The sequence below is a fragment of the Oncorhynchus gorbuscha genome, linkage group LG02 (assembly GCF_021184085.1).
Source record: "Oncorhynchus gorbuscha isolate QuinsamMale2020 ecotype Even-year linkage group LG02, OgorEven_v1.0, whole genome shotgun sequence".
NCBI lineage: Eukaryota > Metazoa > Chordata > Actinopteri > Salmoniformes > Salmonidae > Oncorhynchus > Oncorhynchus gorbuscha.
The window spans coordinates 23,612,975-23,639,196 of record NC_060174.1 but is presented as its reverse complement, the minus strand read 5'-3'; the positions used below and the strand labels follow the sequence as shown (position 1 = coordinate 23,639,196).

Here is a 26,222-nt window from a genome sequence, read left to right as displayed (position 1 = left end):
GAATCACGCTTCACCATCTGGCAGTCTGACGGACAAGTCTGGGTTTGGCGGATGCCAGGAGAACGCTATCTGCCCGAATGCATAGTGCCAACTGTAAAGTTTGGTGGAGGAGGAATAATGGTCTTGGGTTTTTCTTTCATAGTTCGGGCTAGACTCCTTAGTTCCAGAGAAGGGAAATCTTAAAGGCAACAGCATACAATTACTTTCTAGACAATTCTGTGCTTCCAACAGGAAGGCCCTTTCCTGTTTCAGCATGATAATGCCCTCGTGAACAAAGCGAGGTCCATACAGAAATTATTAGTCGGGATCAGTGTGGAAGAATTTGATTGGCCTGCACAGAGCCCTGACCTCAACCCCATCAAACACCTTTAGGATGAAATGGAACGCCGACAACGAACCAGGCCTCATCGCCCAACATCACTGCCGACCTCACTAATGCTTTTGTGGCTCAATGAAAGTAAGTCCACGCAACAATGTTCCAACATATAGTGGAAAGCCTTCCCAGAAGAGTGGAGCAAAACGGGACACCAACTCCATATTAGTGCCCATTTTAGAATGAGTTGTTTGACAAGCAGGTGTCCGCTTACTTTTGGTCTTGTAGTGTTTATTATGACTCCATTTTGTGAGGTTTTTGGCCTCACAGCTGTTTGTGGACACACAAAAGAATTGAGGCAAGCCCAAGTCTACACCCCTTTACAGTAGTGTATTTTTTGTCATTCAACGACAGATCAAATAAAATTTTATTAGTCACATGCCCCGAATGCAACAGGTGTAGGTAGACCTTACAGTGAAATGCTTACTTACGAGCCCCTAACCAACAATGCAGTTTAAAAAAAATATGGATGAGAATAAGAAATAAAAGTAACAAGTAAGCAGCAGTAAAATAACAATAGCGAGACAATATACAGGGGGGTACCGGTACAGAGTCAATGTGCGGGGGCACCGGTTAGTTGAGGTAATATGTACAGTTGAAGTCGGAAGTTTACATACACCTTTGCCAAATACATTTAAACTCAGTATTTCACAATTACTGGCATTTAATCCTAGTAAAAATGCAATGTCTTAAGTCAGTTAAGATCACCACTTTATTTTAGGAATGTGAAATGTCAGAATAATAGTAGAGAGAATTATTTATATCAGCTTTTATTTCTTTGATCACATTCCCAGTGGGTAAGAGTTTACATACACTCAATTAGTATTTGGTAGCATTGGCTTTTAAATTGTTCAACTTGGGTCAAACGTTTCGGGTAGTCTTTCACAAGCTTCCCACAATAAGTTGGCAAAATGTTGGCCCATTCCCCCTGACAGAGCTGGTGTAACTGAGTCAGGTTTTTAGACCTCCTTGCTCGCACATGCTTTTTCACTTCTGCCCACAAATTTTCTATAGCATTGAGGTCAGGGCTTTGTGATGGCCACTCCAATACCTTGACTTTGTTGTCCTTAAGCCATTTTCCCAGAACTTTGGAAGTATGCTTGGGGTCATTGTCCATTTGGAAGACCCATTTGCGACCAAGCTTTAACTTCCTGACTTATGTCTTGAGATTAGAGGTTGACCGATTAATCGGAATGGCTGATTAATTGGGGCCGATTTCAAGTTTTCATAACAATCGGAAATCAGTATTTTTGGACACCGATTTGGACGATTATTATTATTTTTTTTACACCTTTATTTAATCTTTATTTAACTAGGCAAGTCAGTTAAGAACACATTCTTATTTTCAATGACGGCCTAGGAACGGTGGGTTAACTGCCTCAGTGGGTTCAGGGGCAGAACGACAGACCTTGTCAGCTCGGGGGATTCAATCTTGCAACCTTACAGTTAACTAGTCCAACGCTCTAACCACCTGATTACATTGCACTCCATGTGGAGACTGCCTGTTAGGCGAATGCAGTAAGCCAAGGTAAGTAGCTAGCTAGCATTAAACTTATCTTATAAAAAACAATCGATCAATCATAACTCCTAGTTAACTACACATGGTTGATGATATTACTAGTTTATCTAGCATGTCCTGCGTTGCATATAATCGATGCAGTGCGTATCGCACCGATACCAATGTGTACCAAACCATAAACATCAATGCCTTTCTTAAAATCAATAGACAGAAGTATATAATTTTAAACCTGCATATTTAGCTAAAATATATCCAGGTTAGCAGGCAATATTAATCAGATGAAATTGTGTCTCTTCTCTTGCGTTCATTGCACGCAGAGTCAGTGTATATGCAACAGTTTGGGCCGCCTAATTTGCCAGAATATTACGTAATTATGACATAACATTGAAGGTTGTGCAATGTAATAGAATATTTAGACTTATGGATGCCACCCGTTATATAAAATACGTAACGTTTCCGTATTTCACTGAAAAAATAAACGTCTTGTTTTCGAGATGATAGTTTCCGGATTCGGTCACATTAATGACCTAAGGCTCGTATTTCTGTGTGTTATAATATTATGATTAAGTCTATGATTTGATAGAGCAGTCTGACTGAGCAATGGTATATTAGCCTGGTGTAAAATGGCTAGCTAGTTAGCGGGGTGCGCGCTAATAGCGTTTCAAACGTCACTCGCTCTGAGACTTGGAGTGGTTGGTTCCCTTGCTCTGCATGGGTAATGCTGCTTCGAAGGTGGCTGTTGTTGTTGTGTTCCTGGTTCGAGCCCAGGTAGGAGCGAGGAGAGGGACGGAAGCTATACTGTTACACTACAATACTAAACTGCCTATAAGAACATCCAATAGTCAAAGGTTAATGAAATACAAATGGTATAGAGAGACATAGTCCTATAATTCCTACAACCTAAAGTTTGTTACCTGGGAACATTGAAGACTCATGTTAAAAGGAACCGCCAGCTTTCATATGTTCTCATGTTCTGAGCAAGGAACTTAAACGTTAGCTTTCTTACATGGCACATATTGCACTTTTACTTTCTTTTCCAACACTTTGTTTTTGCATTATTTCAACCAAATTGAACATGTTTCATTATTTACTTGAGGCTAAATTGATTTTACTGATGTATTATATTAAGTTAAAATAAGTGTTCATTCAGTATTGTTGTAATCGTCATTATTACAAATAAATAAATAAAATCTTCCGATAAATTGGTATCGGCTTTTTTTGGTCCTCCAATAATCGTATCGGCGTTTAAAAATCATAGTCGGTCGACCTCTACTTGAGATGTTGCTTCAATATTTCCTGCTTCATGATACCATCTATTTTGTGAAGTGCAACAGTCCCTCCTGCAGCAAAGCACCCCCACAACATGATTCTGCCACCCCTGTGCTTCACGTTTGGGATGGTGTTCTTCGGCTTGCAAGCGTCCCCCCTTTCCCCTCCAAACATAAAGATGGTCATTATGGCCAAACAGTTCTTTTTTTGTTTCATCAGACCAGAGGACATTTCTCCAAAAAGTACAATCTTTGTCCCCATGTGCAGTTGCAAACCGTAGTCTGGCCTTTTTATGGAGCAGTGGCTTCTTCCTTGCTGAGCGGCCTTTCAGGTTATGTCGATCTGGGCCTCGTTTTACTGTGGATATAGATACTTTTGTACCTGTTTCCTCCAGCATCTTCTCAAGGTCCTTTGCTGTTGTTCTGGTATTGATTTGCACTTTTCGCACCAATGTACGTTCATCTCTAGGAGACCGAATAAGTCTTCCTCCTGAGTGGTATGACAGCTGCGTGGTACCATGGTGTTTATACTTGCTTACTATTGTATGTACAGATGCATGTGGTACCTTCAGGCGTTTGCAAATTGCTCCCAAGGATGAACCAGGCATGTGGAGGTCTACAATTTTTTTTCTGAGGTCTTGGCTGATTTCTTTTGATTTTTCCATGATGTCAAGCAAAGAGGGACTGTGTTTGAAGGTAGGCCTTGAAATACATCCACAGGTACACCTACAATTGACTCAGAAGCTTCTAAAGCCATGACATCATTTTCTGGAATTTTCCTAGCTGTTTAAAGGCACAATCAACTTAGTATATGTGAACTTCTGACCCACTGGAATTGTGATACAGTAAATAAGTGAAATAATCTGTCTGTAAACAATTGTTGGAAAAAGTACTTATGTCAAGCACAAAGTTGATGTCCTAACTGACTTGCCAAAACTATAGTTTGTTAACAAGAAATGTGTTGAGTGGTTGAAAAATGAGTTTTAATGACTCCAACCTAAGTGTATGTAAACTTCCGACTTCAACTGTACGTACGGTCACTGTGGGGACAACTTCATCGATGCCCTTATTGATGAAGCCAATGACTGATGTGGCGTACTCCTCAATGCCATCGGAGGAATCCCGGATCATATTCCAGTCTGTGTTAGCAAAACAGTCCTGTAGCGTAGCATCTGCTTCATCAGACCACTTTTTATTGATCTCGTCACTGGTGCTTCCTGCTTTAATTTTTTTCTTGTCAGCAGGAATCAGGAAGATAGAATTATGGTCAAATTTGCCAAATGGGAGGGAGAGCTTTGTGTGCATCTCTGTGTGGATTAAAGGTGGTCCGGCGTTTTCTTCCCCTCTGGTTGCACATTTAACATGCTGATAGAAATTTGGTAAAACGGATTTAAGTTTCCCTGCATTAATGTCCACGGCTACTAGGATCGCCGCCTCTTATTTCTTGTTTTTCAAGCAATGGGTGTATGCGAGCACACTAGTTTGGATTGAACCGAACCAGCTAAACCGAAGCACGCAGATGCCTTAAGGAGAGGCCCCACCCACAACCCTCCTCGTGAGTTGTTGTGGTTTTCTTGGTCAACCCTTGTTTGTGGAGTGACAGCCCTGATTGGAGGCTGTTTTACCCGCGTTTACTTGTCAGGTGTGCGTAAGTGGCTGCAAGGAAGTCAGGCGCAGGAGAGCAGGTATTTGGTAGCACACGGAGCCTTTTATTCAGGCGAACCAAAAGCACAACAAGATAAAACAAATGGAAAATGAAAAATGGATAGTCCTAGGTAGTCCTAAATCTGAAACCCAGGTTCAGGCTGTCATAGTCCTGGTTCCCATCCCTCTCTGCAGGGGACAGAAAACACTATTGTCTATGTGCACCAGTCCTGTTAACGACAGCCCATTCATTAGCCCAAAAGGACTCTCCTCTCCCAGGCCAGGGATGCAGCGGAGCCTCTCTATTTGAATTTATAACTCTTCCAAATTGAGGCGGTTTATTCCCAGGCCAGGAAACAATGAGTCTTATTCTTTTAGCCTTCATTCCAGAGGCACAAGTAAAACATAGAGAGGGCCTGTGTGTGTGTGTGTTAGGGTAGCGGAGGGTTAGTTATCCCAGCCTGATAGAACTTATATGTATTCAGTGACTACAGGATTAAACAGACCCCCAGCAGTGTTGACAGCTAAACGGAATGTAAGACAATACAACATTGTATCAGGTCTGATTAGGAGGAAAGCAGTGTGTGTGTGGGGGGGTGAGGGGCTGTGTAAAGTTTTTTTTTTTTTAAGCACGCATACACGCTCCTCATTTGTTTAACTTGGGTGGCTAAATGGGGGGCATTTGTTGTGGATTTAGGGGACATCTTGTCACTTTGTCAAATGTGAAGCAGACCGAGGAGCGAATTTATATCAAAGACGTGGCGTTGTTCTCTTCTTGATGGAAAACGAAGGGCTATTTTTTCACTGTCATTACTGATTGGTGTCACCCCTGATGGATGACCCTTCTGATTGGGTGTCAGTAGTCTGCAGCTGGTTTTAAGGGTACTGGAGCATAAATGGCTAAAACAGGAGCTTAGGCAAGGAAAAATTGGACCTAATTGCCTCTGCAGAGTGTGGCCCCAGTGACCAAATGCAGCTGCTATTTCAGCTATTCTGCGATTCCCCTAAGGAAAACATCTTTATACACTTTTAGATAAAGGCTAAACTTAAAGACATTTGAAATGGATATTTAGATCTGGTCTTTTGGCTTTGTTTCAAAATCTTGTCTAAAGCCTCTTCTCACTTTTTTAAAATGAAAAAGTGAAAGCATTTTTTATTTTCATAAGCTAAACAAATAAAATCAAGATTTTAAAGTTACACTATAAATTGCCCCCTGAAATGTTCATTACTAAAACATATTCATTTATGCTTGTCAGGTAAGGCTATGTAGAACCTCAGATAAATCCCCAATAAGCTGTTATTTCACATGCTAGTTGAATGTTATGCTCTCTCCCCACTCATTCCCAATTATATACACTTCTCTACCCTAGGTGCGGAGCAGGTTCTACTGCTGGCCAGGCGGACTGACCTGAGGAGGATTTCTCTGGACCTCCCAGATTTCACTGACATCGTTCTGCAAGTGGACGACATCCGCCATGCCATCGCCATCGACTATGACCCTGTGGATGGATATGTGTACTGGACAGACGACGAGGTTAAAGCCATCCGCCGCTCCCGCATTGACGGCACCGATGCCCAGACCCTGGTCACCACGGAGATCAACCACCCAGATGGCATTGCGGTGGATTGGGTGGCCCGGAACCTTTACTGGACGGATACGGGTACTGACCGTATTGAGGTTACAAGGCTGAACGGAACCTCGCGCCGCATTCTAATCTCAGAGAACCTGGATGAACCAAGGGCCATTGTGCTGGACCCTGTCAATGGGTATGTGTGTCCATTGTAGATTTGTGGCTTTTTTCTTACTTCATCACGGTAATCAATTTAACTAATTTCAGCAAAACATTTGAATTAATGTATTTGAACTCAGTAACATTTTTACAGCATTCCTTTTGATTCCAACAAAACCTTCCATACATATGTGCCCATTGAAGAAGTGATCAGAAAAGTGACTTTAGACCTGAATGCCAAAACATTCAGGAGATAAAGGTGCTCAAAGTTGACCCACCATACCATGAGACAACCATGTCTGCTTTACTGGAAAAGATTAACGGTTGAGTTTGATATCATTTAAAAGCTTACAAACGGTGTCAAACTAATTTATTATTTAATAAAAATGTAATTGAGTAATCAAACCCTTTACTCTGTACTTTGTTGAATCACCTTTGGCAGGGGTTACAGCCTCGAGTCTTCTTGGGTATGACGCTACAAGCTTGGCACACATGTATTTGGGGAGTTTCTTCCATTCTTCTCTGCAGATCCTGGATGGGGAGTGTTGCTACACAGCTATTTCAAGTCTCTCCAGAGATGTTCGATCGGGTTCAACTCCGGGCTCTGGCCGTCCCATTCAAGGACATTCAGAGTCTTGTCTCAAAGCCACTGCTGTGTTGTCTTGGCTGTGTGCTTATGGTTGTTGTCCTGTTGGAAGGTGACTCTTCTAACCAGTCTGAGGTCCTAAGTGCTCTGGAGCAGGTTTTCATCAATGATCTCTCTGTACTTAGCACTGTTCATCTTTGCCTCGACCCTGACTAATCTCTCATTCCCTGCCGCTGAAAAACATCCCCACAGCTTGATGCTGCAAACACCATGCTTCAACATAGGGATGGTGCCAGGTTTCCTCCAGGCGTGACGCTTGGCATTCAGACCAAAGAGTTCAATATTGGTTTAATCAGACCAGAGAATCTAATTTCTCATGGTCTAAGATTATTTTTGGCAAACTCCAAGCGGGGGTGTCGTGCCTTTTACTGAGGAATGGCTTCTGTCTGGGCACTCTACCATAAAGGCCTGATTTGGTGGAGTGCTGCAAAGATGGTTGTCCTTCTGGAAGGTTCTCCCATTTCCACAGAGGAACTCTGGCGCTCTGTTTGAGTGACCATCGGGTTCTTGGTCATCTCCCTGACCAAGGACCTTCTCCCCAAACTGCTCAGTTTGGATGGGAGGCCAGCTCTAGTAAGAGACTTGATGGTTCCAAACTTCTTCCATTCTTCCAGAATGTTTTTGGTACCCTTCCCCAGATCTGTGCTTCGACACAATCCTGTCTCGGAGCTCTACGGACAATTCCTTCGACCTCATGGCTTGATTTTTGCTCTGATATGCACTGTCAACTGTGGGATCTTATATAGACAGGTGTGTGCCAATCAAATGAATTTACCACAGGTGGACTCCGATCAAGTTGTAGAAACATCTCAAGGATGATCAATGGAAACTGGATGCACTTGAGCTCAATTTCAAGTCTCATATCAAAGGTTCTGAATACTTATGTAAATATGGTATTTCTGTTTTTTCAAAATGTCTAAAAACCTGTCTTCACTTTGTTATTATGGGTTATTGTGTGTAGGTTGCTGAGAAGAAAAAAAATAGTAAATCCATTTTAGATCCATTTATATTCAAATGGATTTTCCGTATGTACTAACCCAAACCTGTTTTTTTTTTGTTCCATTCTCACTTAAAGCATTTTTGTTTGGTTTTAATTCTGTGCTGGACTCTCTCCACAGTTACATGTACTGGACAGACTGGGGGGAGAAGCCTAAAATAGAGCGTGCTAACCTGGATGGAATGGACCGTCTCGTGCTGCTCAATACCTCGCTGGGTTGGCCCAACGGTTTAGCCATCGACTATGAAGCAGGAAAACTATACTGGGGCGATGCCAAGACGGACAAAATTGAAGTAAGTAAAAAAAAGTGTTTCTTATGCATCAAATAGTTGTGTATGGTGCAACTATACTATTACCATCATGGTTTGATGCTGTTGATTGTGGAAGCAGTTGAGTTTAGATCTCCCTAGGACTTGTTGTTCTCTCATTCATTCTCCTCATTTGAGGTTGTCTGGTGTGTTTGTGTTGCCTGTGGAGGTTGAGAAGTGCTTCAGGAGCACATTCTTAGATGAGGTGAGGCAGCCGTGGCCTGATATTTATCTGACCATTGATCCCATGTGAGCGACAGAGGAATGTCAGAGAGAGAGAGCTCTTATGTAATACCGGGAGAGGCAACACTAGATTTCCTGTCAGACATGCACTGCAGTTTTATCGTTTTTTGTATTCTTACGGCTAGGACTTTATACTGTACATCTTTCCTGACTGCCTCTGTTTAAAGCCTACTTTTTTGAAACACTGATATTGCCCAATATTGTTATTTTTGGGGAGCCATGTGAAGGACAGAATTATTTGAAGAGGATAGAAACTGATCTAGGCCCCTCCTATGTGAGAGCGCGGTGGGTGATCATATCTTTAGAGGAATAGCTGTGTGTGTCTTCAAGGTTTCTGACTGTATTGTATGATTTATCGTCTACCTGCATGCACAGATCCCTGGGTGTTGACTACCATGGTGGCCATTTTTCTCCAGTCACACGCTCCATATAATATGTAAATACAGGAAGAGCCGGAGCCTCCTCCCAGATGAGGTTTAACACAGGACTTGATGGAAATACGTTTGTTTTCCTTTTCCTTCTGTGTGTGTGTGTGTGTGTGTGTGTGTGTGTGTGTGTGTGTGTGTGTGTGTGTGTGTGTGTGTGTGTGTGTGTGTGTGTGTGTGTGTGTGTGTGTGTGTGTGTGTGTGTGTGTGTGTGTGTGTGTGTGTGTGTGTGTGTGTGTCTCTCCTGTTGGTTGAATATTCCCCTCATCATAACTATGCTTTTACCAGTGGCTATTGAACTCCCTTTAGTTTCTGCTTGTTTAGGAGCAGTATGTTTGACTGACCCCATCAGTCTTTGGAAGTTAACCCAGGGAATAGTTTTCCTAGCTCGCCTCAGTCGCCTAGCACCCTGCAGGGGCATTGTTCACAGTATCTGAAAGCATGAACTGCCCCTAGCTCCAGAGTTGGAAGGGCAGCAGGGGAAAGGGGTGGCTAGGGAGAAGACATTCCATTTACAGATTCACTCAAACTCTTGGTTGAACTGTACCTCATTTTGACCTACCTAGCTAAAATGCTCTGAAGCTGTTGATTTTCATTAAGGGGGTCAGACGTGCAGGCTGAGATGAATGAGCAGGGATTAGGGAGCTCCCGCTGAGATATTGAGCTCACTGAGAGGCCATAGACTTGTCCACATGGCACGATACCAGAATATATTGACTTCGGTACCAGGTTTAGTATAATGATACTCGATGCCATCGCAATAGCAAAACAATACCACGTCGGTAATCAGTTTATAATAGCAATCAGGCACCTCAGGGGTTTGTGGTATATGGCCTATATACCACGGCTAAGGGCTGTATCCAGGCACTCCTCATATATAAAAAATATAATTTCTGGATTACATGTGTTTTTTTTTAAAGTATTATTGCAAGGTATTACTGCACGGTTGCAGCTACAAACACAAGCATTTTGCTGCACCTGTGATAATATCTGCAAATCTGTAACGGCCGTTGTTGGTGGAAGAAGGTGAGGACCAAGGTGCAGTGTGGTATGTGTCCATATTTATTAAAATGAACACGGAAATAACAAAAAATACCAAAGAGAAACGACCGAAAACAGTACTGGCTGGTGCAGACACACAACAGAAAACAATCACCCACGAAACACAATAGAAAACAGGCTCCCTAAATATGGTTCTCAATCAGGGACAAGGATTGACAGCTGCCTCTGATTGAGAACCATACCAGGCCAAACACAGAAATAGCAAATCATAGAAAAACTAACATAGACAACCCACCCAACTCACGCCCTGACCATACTAAAACAAAGACATAACAAAAGAACTAAGGTCAGAACGTGACAAAACCTGTTTATGTTACCAATAAACTTGGACTTGATTTATGATGGTAAAATGCATCCCACCAATGCACGATAGGAAGAAAAGCAAACCGTTGTGCCGGTATTGGGGTCACATCTTTTGAATATATTGGCTAGAATCAAGCAGTTTTTTCTGGGGAAAAGAGGGCGTCGTGGCTATGGAACCTGGCTATGAAGTGGGGAAAGTGGGAGGGAGGGTACAAATTCAAGTACAGACTACTTTTCTATATTCAAGGGGGGAGAAAAACATAGCTGGGCTGTTTTTAATTTTGTAAAGCAGCTTGTTTCTTAACCAGGCAAGGGTAGCAAAACTATAAGGCTGGTTGGTGGTGACTGGTTAGCTATGGGGAAGCAAGAGTCGCCTTCGCGATTTGTATAATGTGTTATGCGCATATCAATTGAAGTCATCGCTGAAAAGCTCTCAATCTCTCCAAAAAGCATTGTCCAGTCCACTTAGTAGTCAGATTTTAGTCACAGAGATAATTTAGTCTGGTTTTAGTCAACGAAATGAAAAATACCATTTGTTTAGTTATAGTTTTTTTCTGGGTCAGTTATAGTGTCGTCAATTGAAACTCAAAAATAGGTATTTTTGTTTTCACACTTTGTCCCTTCCAGACAATTTTCGTGAAGGTGGTTCACTGAATTTTGCTCAATTCAAAAGAGTCCCCCAAAGCGAACCAAACTGAGACCACCTTTTTTAGGGCAATGTGAACACAAAGCTCCCCGGGTTTGCTTGTCATTATTCCCGCACCACAAACTAGACTACTGCAACACCGTTTCCCCTGCCATAAACCTTCTCCCATTGGGAAAAATGTGTGCTGTTTCTGGATAGGCCTATTGATTAGCGATTGTCAAGGATGCACAGAAATGCCAAAATACAGTTGAAGTCGGACGTTTACATACACCTTAGCCAAATACATTTAAACTCAGTTTTTCACAATTTCTGACATTTAATCCTAGTAAAAAGTCCCTGTCTTAGGTCAGTTAGGATCACCACTTTTTATTTAAAAAATGTGAAATGTCAGAATAATAGTAGAGATGATTTATTTCAGCTTTTATTTCTTTCATCACATTCCCAGTGGATCAGAAGTCTACATACACTAAATTAGTATTTGGTAGCATTGCCTTTAAATTGTTTAACTTGAGTCAAACGTTTCGGGTAGCCTTCCACAAGCTTCCCACAATAAGTTGGGTGAATTTTGGCCCATTCCTCCTGACAAAGTTGGTGTAACTGAGTCAGGTTTTTAGGCCTCCTTGCTCACACACGCTTTTTCAGTTCTACCCACACATTTTCTATGGGATTGAGGTCAGGTAGTGTATGTAAACTTCTTACTTCAACTGTATGTGTGGTGTTTTTTAGTTCAGATGATTTGTTTGCAATGTGTGATCTATAGGCTAAGAGGGCTTCATATACTGTTTAGTCGATTGTGGGGTTTGAATAGTGTGAAAACACAAACATACAGTATTTGGTGAGATCACAACACAGGGTAGAAAATGTATTCTAGCTCTTAAAGGGGCAGTAGACTACATTGGATGTACAATTTTCAATAACAGCATTAATTAATCTGCAGCTATTCTTCTGACATTATTATTCTAATATTTACATGTTAATAGTATCGTTTTTTTACTAAATGTTATTTAGCTTTTTTTTTTACCCCAGAGTTCACTTTAAAGTGGACTGAGATATGTTATTTTAAAGAGCACTATATGTGAAAACACATTTTTTAAACTGTCTGTTTGAGTTCGGTCTTTTATTTCTCCCACTTTATGCTTTGGTCAAAAATATGAGAATAGGGCTCATAGAGTCCACTACATTATTTGGGCATAAGTTAACAGAATGCAAACTTTTAAAAGTGAAATTTTCACTGGACAGTTACTTAAAATTGAAGTATTAACCTGTTTAATTTAAGTGCCACATTTCTATAAGCATCACACACTAGTGTTGCCAGAAGTCTTACATTCCTTAACTTTCTGTCTGGTGAAGAGTTGTTTATTTTGTCTGTAGTCTGGACCCTGCAGCCCAGAGCCCCCCTGCTTGACCCTCTCCGTCTGTGTAGAGCAGATGGAGAAACAGAAACCGAGCAGGACTAGTGGTGGAGGGCTTCAGAGAGGAGGGGGTTGGGCAGCACTGCCTCTCCTCTCACAACACAGCACACCTAACCAATGTGCTGACTGACAAGGGGAGCCCCTCGCCCATGTGCTCTACCGTGACCCCTGCACTGGACCTGACAATGGCAGCAAAGAATGGTGGCAGGGCTGGCCCTTAGTCTTCCTCAGCAGCCCCCACCCCTGAACCAGATGCACACTTTGGTGGCAGCCCTGCTTCCAGAGGCTCCCAGCAGCTGACAAGTGTGTCTTGTTCTGCTCTTTTCACAAGGGTTTTTCAGCTTCACCTAATGGAGGCCCGGGCCATTCTCCCACAGACCCACTTAGCTGCTGAAAGGGACAGTAGTGCTTGAAGTGCTAATGGGGGGAATCCACGTGCAGCTCAGACATCAGCAATTTCTCATTACATTTTTTTTTACAGAATGCAGCACTTGTTTTTAATTCCCCTTTGTGTTTTTGTAATGGCTGTCCAAGACAATATTTTCCTTAAAGAAGTGTTAATTTAGTTCTTACTGTATTCTTTTTAACCTTTTTCTTTTTATGATGAAAACAACATTAGGCATTGAATGAAAAGTTTTTAAAAGTGCCTTCTGGCATTTGGAATGTGGCAGTTCACTGGCTGAATGGTTATAAATAGAGGTCTGGAGGCTTTTTATCCCTCCTCCCAGCCTCTCTTTCCATCCCCCTTTTTCTATTTTTCTGTGCTGTTGAAGGAGCCTGTCTGAGAATATATTTCTTTCTTCCTTTCTGTTTCAAAGTGAATTACTTTTGTGTCCAAATACATTTCCATTATAAATGTTTCATGTGTGAGGGGTTAGATCTTCAATAAATGTTTTTCATCTTCACACATAGCATAGCTTTCATGCACTGGCATGTGTGGCTCTGACCCAATTTACATCATCCGATATGGCTGAGAGTGTCTCTCAGGGGATGTTTCGTATTAAATACCACTTTTACTCTAGTTTTTAAAGATAATTACGGCTTACAATTCACCATTTCCATCTCCAGAGGTAGCAACCTTTCAGAGTATGCTGGAAGAGGCATGTTTCAGTCGGCATTTTCCATTGCTTGCTTGTTGAGTAAATAGTCCAGAGTAAGTCAGACACTTTCAATTAAGTACATTTTGTAAATATCATTTGTTTTTCTTTGTCCATCTTTATACATTTTCTGAAGTGAAGTTACAATACTATTAAAGGACCCATCTTCTGCAACGTAATTGAATGATCAAGGATGAATAGAGTTTAGAATGTACTGGAGTTTTACCGACGAAACTAGAGGCAAGGGCTGTGGCTGTCACAATTTCGTCAGCCTGTGATTGTCAAGCAAATAACTGTCAGTCAAGCGGGAATTGACCGTTAATTCACAAACACATTTAGCATCTCCTGGCTATAATGATATAATGATGAATCCAAGGACCGGTGATTAGTATTCTGGCAACGTCGTACGCCAGAGGGGAGGATCAGAAGACGTGACAGTACCCCTGATGCGCCGCTCCAGCCGCAGGACGACGCCGACCAGAGGGACAACCCCGAGGACGAGGAGAGCCGGCTTATTCTATCCACTGGAATCCCAGGACCAGTGATTAGTATTCTGGCAATGTTGCACGCCGGAGGTGAGAAGCAGGAGAAGATGTGACAGATATGAAGAAAATGTATATTTCAAAAGAACAGAATAACATACTCTGAGTTGTCCTTGTGTTAGTCCTGATCTGGTTATGCCATATGGCTGCGGGCTACACTAGTTCATTTAGCAGACAATAATTGCTTAGAATTACATAGCATTATTTTATAGTATGAAGAATACAATTGAACAAAGCTGAATAAAATAGAAAGGATATTTTCTCCGAACAGTAAAAGCACGAGCCTATATCAATCTACTATCCCCCATAGTAGAAAAGATGACCTATTCTGTGTGAGAAGTAAATATTCCAAAGATAAGTCTGGGACAGTTGTGGGATGTGGTAGTTCCCAAATGAATACAACCACTAGCGTCAACAAACCTTTTTTACACAATGTGGCTGACGCAACAGATCAGAACGTTTAGCTTAAAATGTTGATAAACTATTAGGCTATTTCTTAATATTATAAGCGCAGCAATGCACAAACGGCAGTAGGCTATCAAGGCACAAGGTGAGACCCAAATGCAGACACAGGAGGCAGATGGTTGGAGTCTTACAATGTTTATGAATCCAAATAGATGGGCAAGAGAATGGTCGTGGACAGGCAAAAGGTCAAAACCAGATCAGAGTCCAGGAGGTACAGAGTGGCAGGCAGGCAGAATGGTCAGGCAGGTGGGTACAAAGTCCAGAAACAGGCAAGGGTCAAAACCGGGAGGACTAGGAAAAGGAGAATGCAAAAAGCAGGAGACCGTGAAAACCGCTGGTTGACTTGGAAACATACAAGACGAACTGGCACAGAGAGACAGGAAACACGGATAAATACACTGGAGAAAATAAGTGACACCTGGAGGGGGTGGAGACAATCACAAGGACAAGTGAAACAGATCATGGCATGGCCGTAGGCTACAAGCTTGAATGTTCCGTTAATGGGAAAACACTTATCAAAAGTTTGCTGCCAATGCGATTGTGCATGCTTTTATAAAAGGTGCATTATATGGTGAACATTTTCTTCCCCAAACTTGAAACTCACGCGCTTCTTATTTATGCCAGTTAGGCTCTACACCCCTTGTAAAGTGGATTAATATGCGTAATTTTAAGATGGTATTTGGCCACTATTTAGTTGTGATACAAACCTTATCAAAAGATAAGGCCTAGGCTACATGAGGTGTGCGACTATGATTTGAAAAAGTCGTAAAAAATAAGGCGGCAATGTTTCTTGCCTCACAAGTGATGGTATATAATTCAAAAGTGATAGGCTAATATTGTCACCCATGAGACTATTCTTTATTTAATCTTGTCTTTACATATACTAAATACTGTGTGAAATTGGTTTTGATTTAGAATGGACCATTATCAGGCACCTGTCTCGAAACATGTCAGCCAGGTAGGTTATACTCCTGTGGTAAAGATAAGCAATATGCCTAATATTAGGAAAGTTGAGAAATAAATATAGTAGGCCTAGCCTATATAAAGCTGATGGGATCCTCCTCTTTTTAATAGAGGCCATCACTCTGTTTCATCGCACAATTGCAAAGCCTATAGAAATGTTGCTGCTCTCATGAAGTGTTTGATTAGATTTTCTATTACATTTACATTGATGTCAGAGTGATTAGAGGGACAATATAGTGCTGTGTACCAGGCAGTTGGCAAGTTTGGTAGACTACTAACAACCATCAGCAGCATCACAACTTTGAGAAGGCTAATTACCATAACTAAACGGTCACGTGGAATTTGACTGCCTTCATGACTAGTGACTGCTAGTGTGGCGGTAATACGATTACAGCCTTACTAGAGGCTAGCAAACCTATTCCCTGCACTAGTAAAAAAGCTAGCCAGGTAGCTACCGGTAACTATTAGCAACTGTAGATAATTGTTTCCAATGTTGTTTCAATCATAGGAATATCTGTCACTATGCTAGCTAGCTACCATTCTACTGTTTTTCATTATCTGAAGAGCAATGGTTAGGTAGCTACTAACTACTGTACTCAATGTAGTTAGCTTACTAAACAACAACTGGAATGACCTAGCTGTAATGTTTACAAGTATCCCCACTAGCTGGTTATTAGATGAGCAATATAACAGTTGGCCCTAAATCGTTTTGTAGTGAGCTAAGGAAAGCAACTCTTGCCTGTATGTATCAGTAATGGACAGTAGCTAGAATGTGTAACGCTAACAATACTATTAGAAATAGGCCACTACCAACACAGTATGCCAACTTCTTGCACATTGTTGTGTTGAGCCGGTGCCCTTAGAATCAGGTTGTCACTTGGTCAAATATGAATTCATATTCTTTACAAATACATTGCATATCAGTAAACATCATACAATGTATGCATACCATGTAATCCTACTGTATGCTCCTTTTGTATTAGCAAACTTCATCCAGATATTACACTGTTGATGTGTATGTAGTAGTGCTGCAGCTCTCTGCCCCCCTGATTGCTGAATCATTAACCCATATTTTTAACTTGATTATTTTATCTGGTACTATCCCAAGGTTTGGAAGGCAGCCCATGTACTCCCCTTCTAAAAAGTGGTGACCCTTGTGAACTAAATAATTATCACCCTATTTCTAAACTTTCTTGCCTAGCTAAAATATTAGAATCCTTTATTAATTCTCAGTTAAGATCTTTCTTATCTTTGAAATGTATTCTAAATGTACAACAGTTGGGTTTTAGACCAGGTCATAGTACTCTCTGCTGCATCCCTAGTTATAAATGATGTGGTTACCTGCATGGATAAAAGGCAACATTGTGCCGCCCTCTTCATTGACCTGTCAAAGGCTTCCGATAATGTTGATCACTCACTGCTAATTCAGAGGCTTTCCTCAATTCGCTTAGACCACGCTGCATGTAACTGGTTTAAAAATTACTTGACAGATAGAACTCAATGTGTATCTACTTATGGTGTTAAATTAGGTTTCCTGGATATTACGAAAGGTGTTCCGCAGGGGTCAATTTTGGGTCCACACATTTTGGGTCAACAGAACTTTTCTTTGCTACCAAGTAGGCCTATTCCTTTTCCCGAGATACAATGGAGTTTGAAATGGTGATTGGCCTAGAGTCCACTGCCTCCTTTTCTTTTAAACGTGCTGCTGAAAGCCTGGTTTTGAATACGGTCCAAGAACATCCCCTTTCATCTTGGGACTCGCATGTCTGAAAGAAGGCTAAATTATTGGCACTCTGATTAGCAGGTCTTTCCTTAAACAGTAAGGGAATTGTGGTCTTTTATTTGTCTCTCTTTGTGTTTTTGCCTCTTTTTGAGGAATCTGACTCCCTCTGCAGCCGCGCCACCCCCACCTCCCGGTGAAAGCCTCTGATGTTGCCGCACACCCCCTCTTTCACCCCATCACTGGTGAGATCCTGAGGATAACTCATTTGACTGATGCGCTAGTCCTCTATACAGAAACTCCTGCTTTGTTGTACAATTATGCAGATTCTCCTTCGGTGGAGCATTTAGTCACCCTTCATTGCCGTGTGTGTGCCGCGGGGTTCCATATGGTACATTAGAGGGAAATAACAGGGGGCGGTGATGGAATTTCCTCCTGTAAAATATGAGAGGAATGAAAAATATATCTAGGAACTGGGTGTTAGTTCTCAGAAGTGGTCTGAACCTCAAAGACCTCCTGTGATCTCAACAGCTAGGCCTATACCCATCTCTACGTGCTGGTGAGAAAAGAGTAGAGGCAACTTTGAACCCATGTGTGAAAATAACACTTTTCCTTCTATGGCACTCTGCTGAGCCATGAATCTCATTAAAATAACTAAGATTAAGGCCTCCCGAGCGGCACAGTGGTCTAAGGCACTGCATCGCAGTGCTAGCTGTGCCCCTAGAGATCCTGGTTAGTCCCCCCCAAAAAATAACTACGATTAAATGGACAAAAATAGATTCTAAATTGCCTGTTTTTATGACAAATAAATCATTATGTGAAGTGGTCTATTTCTTTTCTTTTTTTTAAAGTGGAGAAAGTGCACGAACAACAATGAGTAATTGAGTGCATTTGATTACTTGAGTTGTTTTCTGTGCTTCAGTCAAAGTAGTGGCATCCAGGCCTTTTTCACCACCACAATGAAAAGCCTTGCTCTGAAAGGAAGTCTTTATTTGGGCCTGAGAGCTGAGTCTGACCAGCTGAAGGCCCTGGTGCTGATGGATGCTGGCTGAAACCCCTCTCATCTGAAAGCATCAATAATGTTTTCTTTAAAGTTCCTCCGAAGCGTCGCTCAGGTGGCCTCGCCACATTGTTGTGTCTTGAGCCGTGAAACTTAATTTGTGGAGGATTTTCCAACAAGGGGCCTCTCTCTAAAACATTGGCCATGCTAATGACAGCTTTAGTCTCAGTGTAAGTGGCCTGTCCAAGCCTCTTCACATTCAGGACGGTGGGTAAGACAGCAGCTGAGTAAGCCATAGAGCACTCAACACGTACATAGCCCTCTGATCGGTCAGTCTCAACTGCTCATCAACAGGTAGACTCACTCTGCTTATGCCTGTCCGACCACTCCCACAGTCAGTAAACTCAAACCACCAACTTCTAGGAATTCTTTTTTTTAAACTCCTTAATAAATTCCCATTCCCCTATGGATTCCTTTGCCCATCATAGTCAATTCTGCGTTTTCATTCAGTAAGACTTTTGAGGGATTAAGTCTGGCCCAGCATCAGCTGGGATGCTCCCCTCTTCCTACAGGCTATCCAAAGGCTTACTATGGAAATCTGTGGCTTTTATTAAGAGGGAAGGGGGGTGATGGCATGTGTACCTCATGTTCAGAGGTGTCCAATAAGACCTCTTTGTACCAGCTTGTTGTGCTAGCCTTGTTGGCTTGTTTTGTTTGCACTGCTACGTTATAGCTCACTTGTCACCGCATCTGGACCGAATAGTTTGGCTTCCGTTGCCCTTTGCTTTAAATTACACAAAAAATAAATGACTGGCCTTTCTCCCTGAAAGGGTCTGCTCCCATTTAACAGTGCCTTGATAAATTATACTTGTTTTTGTGGAGACTTCAGTCAAAACCCAGATTTCTTTAAAAAGCGCCTTGTCCGATAAGCCAAGAAGTTAATTGCCTGGTAACAGATTGTTGCTGTTTTTTGCCTTATACAATGAGGTCTTAAAACATTAATGTGCCAAGCTCTGAGGAAGGATGCAATGTTTGAGGAGAATAAAAGACACCTGACTTTTGTAATATTTTCCACCCCCATCGGCCCATCTGCTCACTCACTTCGCCATACATCATGTACAAGGCTGTTTTAGAAAACACATCTCTAGGTATCTGAAAGACTCATTTGTGGCAAGTGCAGCTCTTTGAGTGCATTCATCAAGGTTAGTTAGTGTTTTAAAGATGGCTGCCCAGACTGATGGTTAAGAGCTGGCTTAAACCTATTAAACTCCAATGTGTCTGACATAATTAGGCTAGATGAATGGAGGTTTTCCAATACATTTTGTACAGGAAGAGAACTATTAGCTATTACCTGTTTCAGGTGTCTTGCCACAATTTTCCAAGATACCTCGCCGGTAAATGCTCATCATCATCGTCTTGATGGCTCATAGCGGTGCACCTTTTGTAAATAACAAATAAAAACTAAAGATGGTTTGGAGACTAGGCTCTTGAATCAACAAGAACGTCTGTTTTTGTTTTTGACGTTACATCCCTGCTATATGGGAGGACGTGATCGGCTTCTTCAAAGGTTAATACCTGTACAGAGTGCTGTCTGGCTCTTCTACTTAGCTCCAGCTATGAGCCTGCCTGTTCTCATAGTGTTCAGCCAGAAAGGCAGTCCCAGCTCCGTGCCGTCTGTCTCATTTCCGTAGGGATGTGCATTATTCATTATTCCACATCTGTCAGCAGGCGTGGGGGGGGGGTTCCTCTGCTCCTGTTCTGGCTATGTTTGTGGCTTAACATGATTTTGCCGTGGCTACCCCTCGTTCCATAGCAGTGTTGTGATGAGGAGTTGCCGGCAGTTGCGACTTGTCTGTTCACAATGCAGCCCATATGTATCCTAAATACCACATTGTGTTGGAATTTACAGGCAAATAGGCCTGAGTGGCATTTAAAGAAGTTGCTGAGACATCCAGCCTGTTTAGACCGTTCTTTGAAAACCCAGTTGAGAAGAAAGGAATTAACTCTGATAGTTCCTAGCTACATTAACATTAAGTCTACATATTCCTTTTATGTGGTGCTTGGAGGGTTGATTTCCCCATCACTTTTGCCTAAGTTATGTGTGTGTGCAGGTGGGCTCAACGATTGACTGACATTGTAAATATAGGCTAAATAATGTTTTGTATACTGGTTCTGTACACTGTTGACAGTACTCTTCGCTGTAATGATTCTGAATGAACAGCCTAAATGAGCCCCAAAGCTCTTCTTACCCAAGTTATGTATTTACTCATGCCTCCTGGATCAGCAGGAGTGTGAAAGCTGCAACACCATGTAAGTGTAATAATGTTTTGGCTATGCTGGACATACTGTTGGCAGGCCTGGTAGGCGAATACATGGCTGTTTATAGACTGGTGCATGAGATTGACTGTGAGTGAATCTCTCCAGACACTATATCCATATCTCCCGGGAAGGTGTCTGGATCAGGAGAAGATGGAGTTCCATGGATCAATAATTATTATGTTCAGCTACAGGTAGACCAGTGTTTCCCAAACTCGATCCTCGGGAACCCCAAGGGGTGCACATTTAGTTTTTTTGCCCTAGCATTACACAGCTGATTTAGATCATTAAAGCTTAATTAGTTGACTATTTGAATCAGCTGTGTAGTGCTATGACAAAAATCAAAACATGCACCTCCTGGGGTCTTGAGTTTGGGAAATACTAAGCCAGACCCACTCTGCTTCTGGTTGTGTGTGTGTGTGTGTGTGTGTGTGTGTGTGTGTGTGTGTGTGTGTGTGTGTGTGTGTGTGTGTGTGTGTGTGTGTGTGTGTGTGTGTGTGTGTGTGTGTGTGTGTGTGTGTGTGTGTGTGTGTGTGTGTGTGTGTGTGTGTGTGTGTGTTGGAGTTTGTCCATATGGTACAGTGGGATTTGGGCAGGTTTTTGTATGGAAATATTCATGCCATACATTCTAAATCCCAGTATATCAACTTGATCCTGTGGGGTTAAGATGTCTACTTCAGCCAGGAAATAACTCAATCATCTACCATTTGAAGGTATGCCTTTATAACCAAATTATTGTATTTTATATATAGTTTTCTAGCAATAAGCTAATCCTGTTACTGTACTATGTGAGGAAAAGCTGTTTGCCCAGGCTCTGAGGGGGGAGTTCGGCATCATATTAGGCTCATGTTGAGTTCCAGAGGAGGGCTACGATTATGATAATATAAATATGTATTGCAGTAGGATGTTGATATTTTGTAAACAGGATACAGGAGCTCATGAAGACTAACATCAACATGTAGGAGCAAGCCAGTAAAACATATTCTAGAAGAATTTGATCATACAGCCAATAGTGTAGTCTTTAAACCACATTTTTGGTAAAGGATTCAAACAGTAGAAACATTTTATATTGGGTGACATAGTTTGAATGTTATTTGAGAATATAGCGTTTTTTTCTCCTTTCCTGCTTATTTCCTGTGGAGGTGGTCGACCCTCAGAAGGGGGGGAGAGAGAAAAGAGAGAGGGAGGCTTGAAAAGAGACTGAAGGGGGTTGGGGGGAAGTGCATGGAACATTGAGATGGATTGGGAGGATAATGGAGGATTGGAGGGGAAAAGAAAAGCAGTATGGACATTCTGTTTGACTTATGGCAACGCTCTTCTCGGCAGATAAAAATATAATATAATTTGTTGCCGAGTCGGGCCCTCGGAAGAACTGGCCGAACCCTATAACATTTCAAAGCCAATTGTGAATTTGAAGGTTGTTTGGTGTGAAGGGGCCTTGGAGGGGGGGTGTAAATGATCAAATCTGCCAGGTAAAAGGGGTTGGGGGATGTTTATGTGGAGATTTAATTTGTGCTCTTCTCCTGAACTACTTGAGGTCATGCAGTCCACCAGGTTATGTGCATCTTCATGGTGATCCCCAAACTGAGCCAACAGGCCATATGCTGGGATTGTGTTCCTACCTGCCCAATGATATGAAGGGCAGGTAGGAACACAAACCCAGGAAAATACCCAGATCCCACAACTACAAATATCTAACTTTTTAAGGACATTGACTTTATAGCCTACATGCTTTTTAATTCAGATGAAATAGGATAAACTAGTGCTTGATATTTTAAAAGGTCTTTGGAATTATGATCTGTAATTTTGAGACGGTGGTAAAAAAAAATACATGTTATTTATGTCATAAATGCTGTGTGTGTCTGTCGTCTGTGTAGAGCATTGGTCAGGCCTCAGTCATTTTCCTCAGAGAAGCTTTAAAGTGGAACTGACGGCTTTTTAGCTTTTTAGCAAAAAGGAAATCTTGATAAAATGTTTTTTATATTTTCTGACAAGCAAGCACAAGAGTCATTTTCATACTTTCATAGAATGTTTGGGAATGGCGTAGAGTAAGGCATTTGTAAAAATATATATATATATAAATTTAAAAAATACAGCCATGCGTTTGGACAATTAATAGCCACTGCAGTAAATAAAACCTAAACCGCCATAACCAATCAGAACTTGTGTAGGCATATATGTAACTAAGCCATTTGCCACATGTGCCTGCCATCATACACTTTGAACTGGACTGTGTGTTTACAGACTGTAGCATTAGCTCAACTTTAGATCATTAGAAAGTGTTTGTCAAAAACCACAAAATACCCCTGAATGGTTTTCTGCTAAAATGCAAATAAATACTACGGACATCCTCTTATATTTGGGAACTTAACAGTCCTATTGATCAAACAACCCTGAACAGGTAGGCTCTCTCTCTCTCTGTTGCCTATAAGGCAGGGCTCTCCAACCCTGCTCCTGGTGAGCTACCTTCCTGTAGGTTTTCACCCCAACCCGACTCTAGCACACCTGATTCTAACAATTAGCTAGTTGATAAGCTGAACCAGGTTAGTTACAACTGGGGTTTGAGCAAATTTTGATAGCACAGCAAAAGACAGTTATTATTTTATTTTTTTATCCTCTGTTTTTCCAGCAATTTGTATTTTGAAATATTACAACAGGCCTAGGTCTATTATAGATGCTTTTCACTTACAACCACAAATCAACAATCAGCTATTTCATATGCTGCTCGCGCTGCCCAAATATCACGCTTCCTGACTGTTGGTTATGCCCTGGCATTGTAATTTAAGGCTCTCCAACCCTGTTCCTGGTGAGCTACCTTCCTGTAGGTTTTCACTCCAACCCGAATCTAGCACACCTGATTTTAATTATTAGCTAGTTGATAAGCTGAACCAGGTTAGTTACAACTGGGGTGGGAGCGAAAACCTACAGGAGTGTAGCTGTCAAGGAACATGTTGGGATACACCTGCTATAAGGGCTCCAACACACTGGTAGGATTGTCAAACGTTTGCCTGCCGACAGTATTTGGCACCTCTGAACAGAATGTCGTCAGACAAACTCTTGTGTTCACACACACCAAAGACTTTGGAAGTCGTCAGCCTCGCCGCCTAAAATACTTTAAACCAGAGGGTGGCAGACTAGCATTGTTTGGCAATGCATATCCGTGCATACTGCTTATGATCTAGATTCCAAGCTTTCTATGTAATGTTTCAATGATATTTTGAAGAAAGCCTTTGTTGATACTAGCCAGATGGCCACGGCTAGATAACTACCTACAGTTGAAGTCGGAAGTTTACATACACTTAGGTTGGAGTCATTAAAACTTGTTTTTCAACCACTCCACAAATTTCTTGTCAACAAATTAAATTTTAATTAAATTAAATTTTCCAACAATTATTTACAGACAGATTATTTCACTTATAAATTCACTGTATCACAATTCCAGGGGGTCAGAAGTTTACATACACTAAGTTGACTGTGCCTTTAAACAGTTAGGAAAATTCCAGAAAATGATGTCATGGCTTTAGAAGCTTCTGATAGTCTAAGTGACATCATTTGAGTCCATTGGAGGTGTAGCTGTGGATGTATTTCAAGGCCTACCTTCAAACTCAGTGCCTTTTTCCTTAACATCATGGGAAAATCTGAAGAAATCCCTCAAAATCCAAACCCTCAGAAAAGGACCTTGTGAAGATGCTGGAGAAAATGGGTACAAAAGTATCTATATCCACAGTAAAACGAGTCATCTATCAACATAAACTGAAAGGCTGCTCAGCAAGGAAGAAGCCACTGCTCCAAAACCGCCATAAAAAAATCCAGACTACGGTTTGCAACTGCACATGGGAACAAAGATTGTACTTTTTGGAGAAATGTCCTCTAGTCTGATGAAACACAAATAGAACTGTTAGGCCATAATGACCATCGTTATGTTTGGAGGAAAAAAGAGTAAGGCTTGCAAGCCCGAAGAACACCATCCCAACTGTGAAGCATGAGGGTGGAAGCATCACGTTGTGGGGGTTCTTTGCTGCAGGAGGGACTGGTGCACTTGACAAAATAGATGGCATCATGAGGTAGGAAAATGATGTGCTCTGTCTGGAGGAATGGGCCAAAATTCACCCAACGTATTGTGGGAAGCTTGTGGAAGGCTACCCAAAACGTTTGACCCAAGTTAAACAATTTAAAGGCAATGCTACCAAATACACATGGAGTGTATTTGACCCACTGGGAATGTGATGAAAGAAATAAAACCTGAAATAATTCATTCTCTCAACTATTTTGACATTTTTAAATAAAATGGTGATCCTAACTGACCTAAGACAGGGCATTTTTACTAGGACTAAATGTCAGGAATTGAGTTTTTAAATGTATTTAGCTGAGGTGTATGTAAACTTCCGACTTCAACTGTAACAATTTAATTCACTCATCCCATACTGCCAGTGTCAGCCCATAGCCAAATGTTTAGCTAGGTAGCCAGCAAGCTCGGCAGCTAACACAGGCAGCTCTTTCATGGAAACTAGCTGATCCATTGTGATTCAATACTAGCTACAATGGTTAGCTATATTGGAGGAAGTATTTTTAGTGTTGTGTGCATTGCGTCTTTGCACTTAGCTAGCTACCATCCCATAGCCAACATTGCATATGAAGTGTGACTGGCTCATCCGTGGATGTATGGAAAAAATGCACCTTTTTTCCGTTTGTTGGCTCCCCCACTTGGGGGTTCATACTTTCTGATTGGCTCAAAGTGAAGTTGTTGTCCACTTACAAGCGTTGCGATTCTACAAGTAGAATCAGTAGATTTGTCGGCACGAGCAGGAATCGATTTTGTTCTAGCAAGAGAAGGAACGGCCACCCACTGTGAAAAGTATCTATCCGCAGTCAATCAGTAGTGAGATTCTCATTGTGTTTCATGCTTAAGATAAACAACTAATTTCAGCAAGAGCAAGTTGAGCTAAAATCTAAATAGGGAACTGTAGATAAACCCTCTCAAACCTTTTCAGCTTGTAGTTGGTTGTCAAAATTGCGCTGATAAACGCTGGGGAATAGTAGCCTGCTCACCCTTCTGCAGCTTGCCTGCTAACGCATGCTTCTATCCCAACCCACGTTTTGACAACAATGGGAACTTGCCTGCCTGCCCATTTGTCCGATGCCAAATATATTCGATTGACAACTAAGAGATGGTAACTCTGGATAAGTCGTTCAAGTTCAACAGCTGTATTTGGGGAAAGCAAAACATTTTTTTTTTTAATCACCTTAATTATAAAGTATTGCTGCATCTGTCATCACCTTTGCAGACTAATGTAAGATTATTCCTATTCCTAATATGATGTAGATTGGATAGTCGTAAATTAGGCTAATAATATATGTATTTTTATTTAACTAGGCAAGTCAGTTAAGAACAAATTCTTATTTACAATTATGGCCTACCCGACCAAACCCTAATCCGGATGACGCTGGGCAAATTGTGCGCCGCCCTATGGGACTCCCAATCACGTCCGGTTGTGATACAGCCTGGAACTGAACCTGGGTCTGTAGTGATGCCTCTAGCACTG

The 26,222-nt window shown here is 41.6% G+C and overlaps 1 protein-coding gene across 1 annotated transcript in view; it reads left to right on the top strand.

Annotated features, from left to right (window-relative positions):
• The window catches only part of LOC123999421 (low-density lipoprotein receptor-related protein 5-like), an 80,312-nt gene that overhangs the window by 24,712 nt on the left and 29,378 nt on the right, over positions 1-26,222 (top strand). The window contains exons 7-8 of the mRNA XM_046305208.1: positions 6,175-6,571; positions 8,299-8,470. Coding sequence (XP_046161164.1) covers positions 6,175-6,571; positions 8,299-8,470 — 569 coding nt within the window. The remainder of the gene's footprint in view (positions 1-6,174; positions 6,572-8,298; positions 8,471-26,222) is intronic.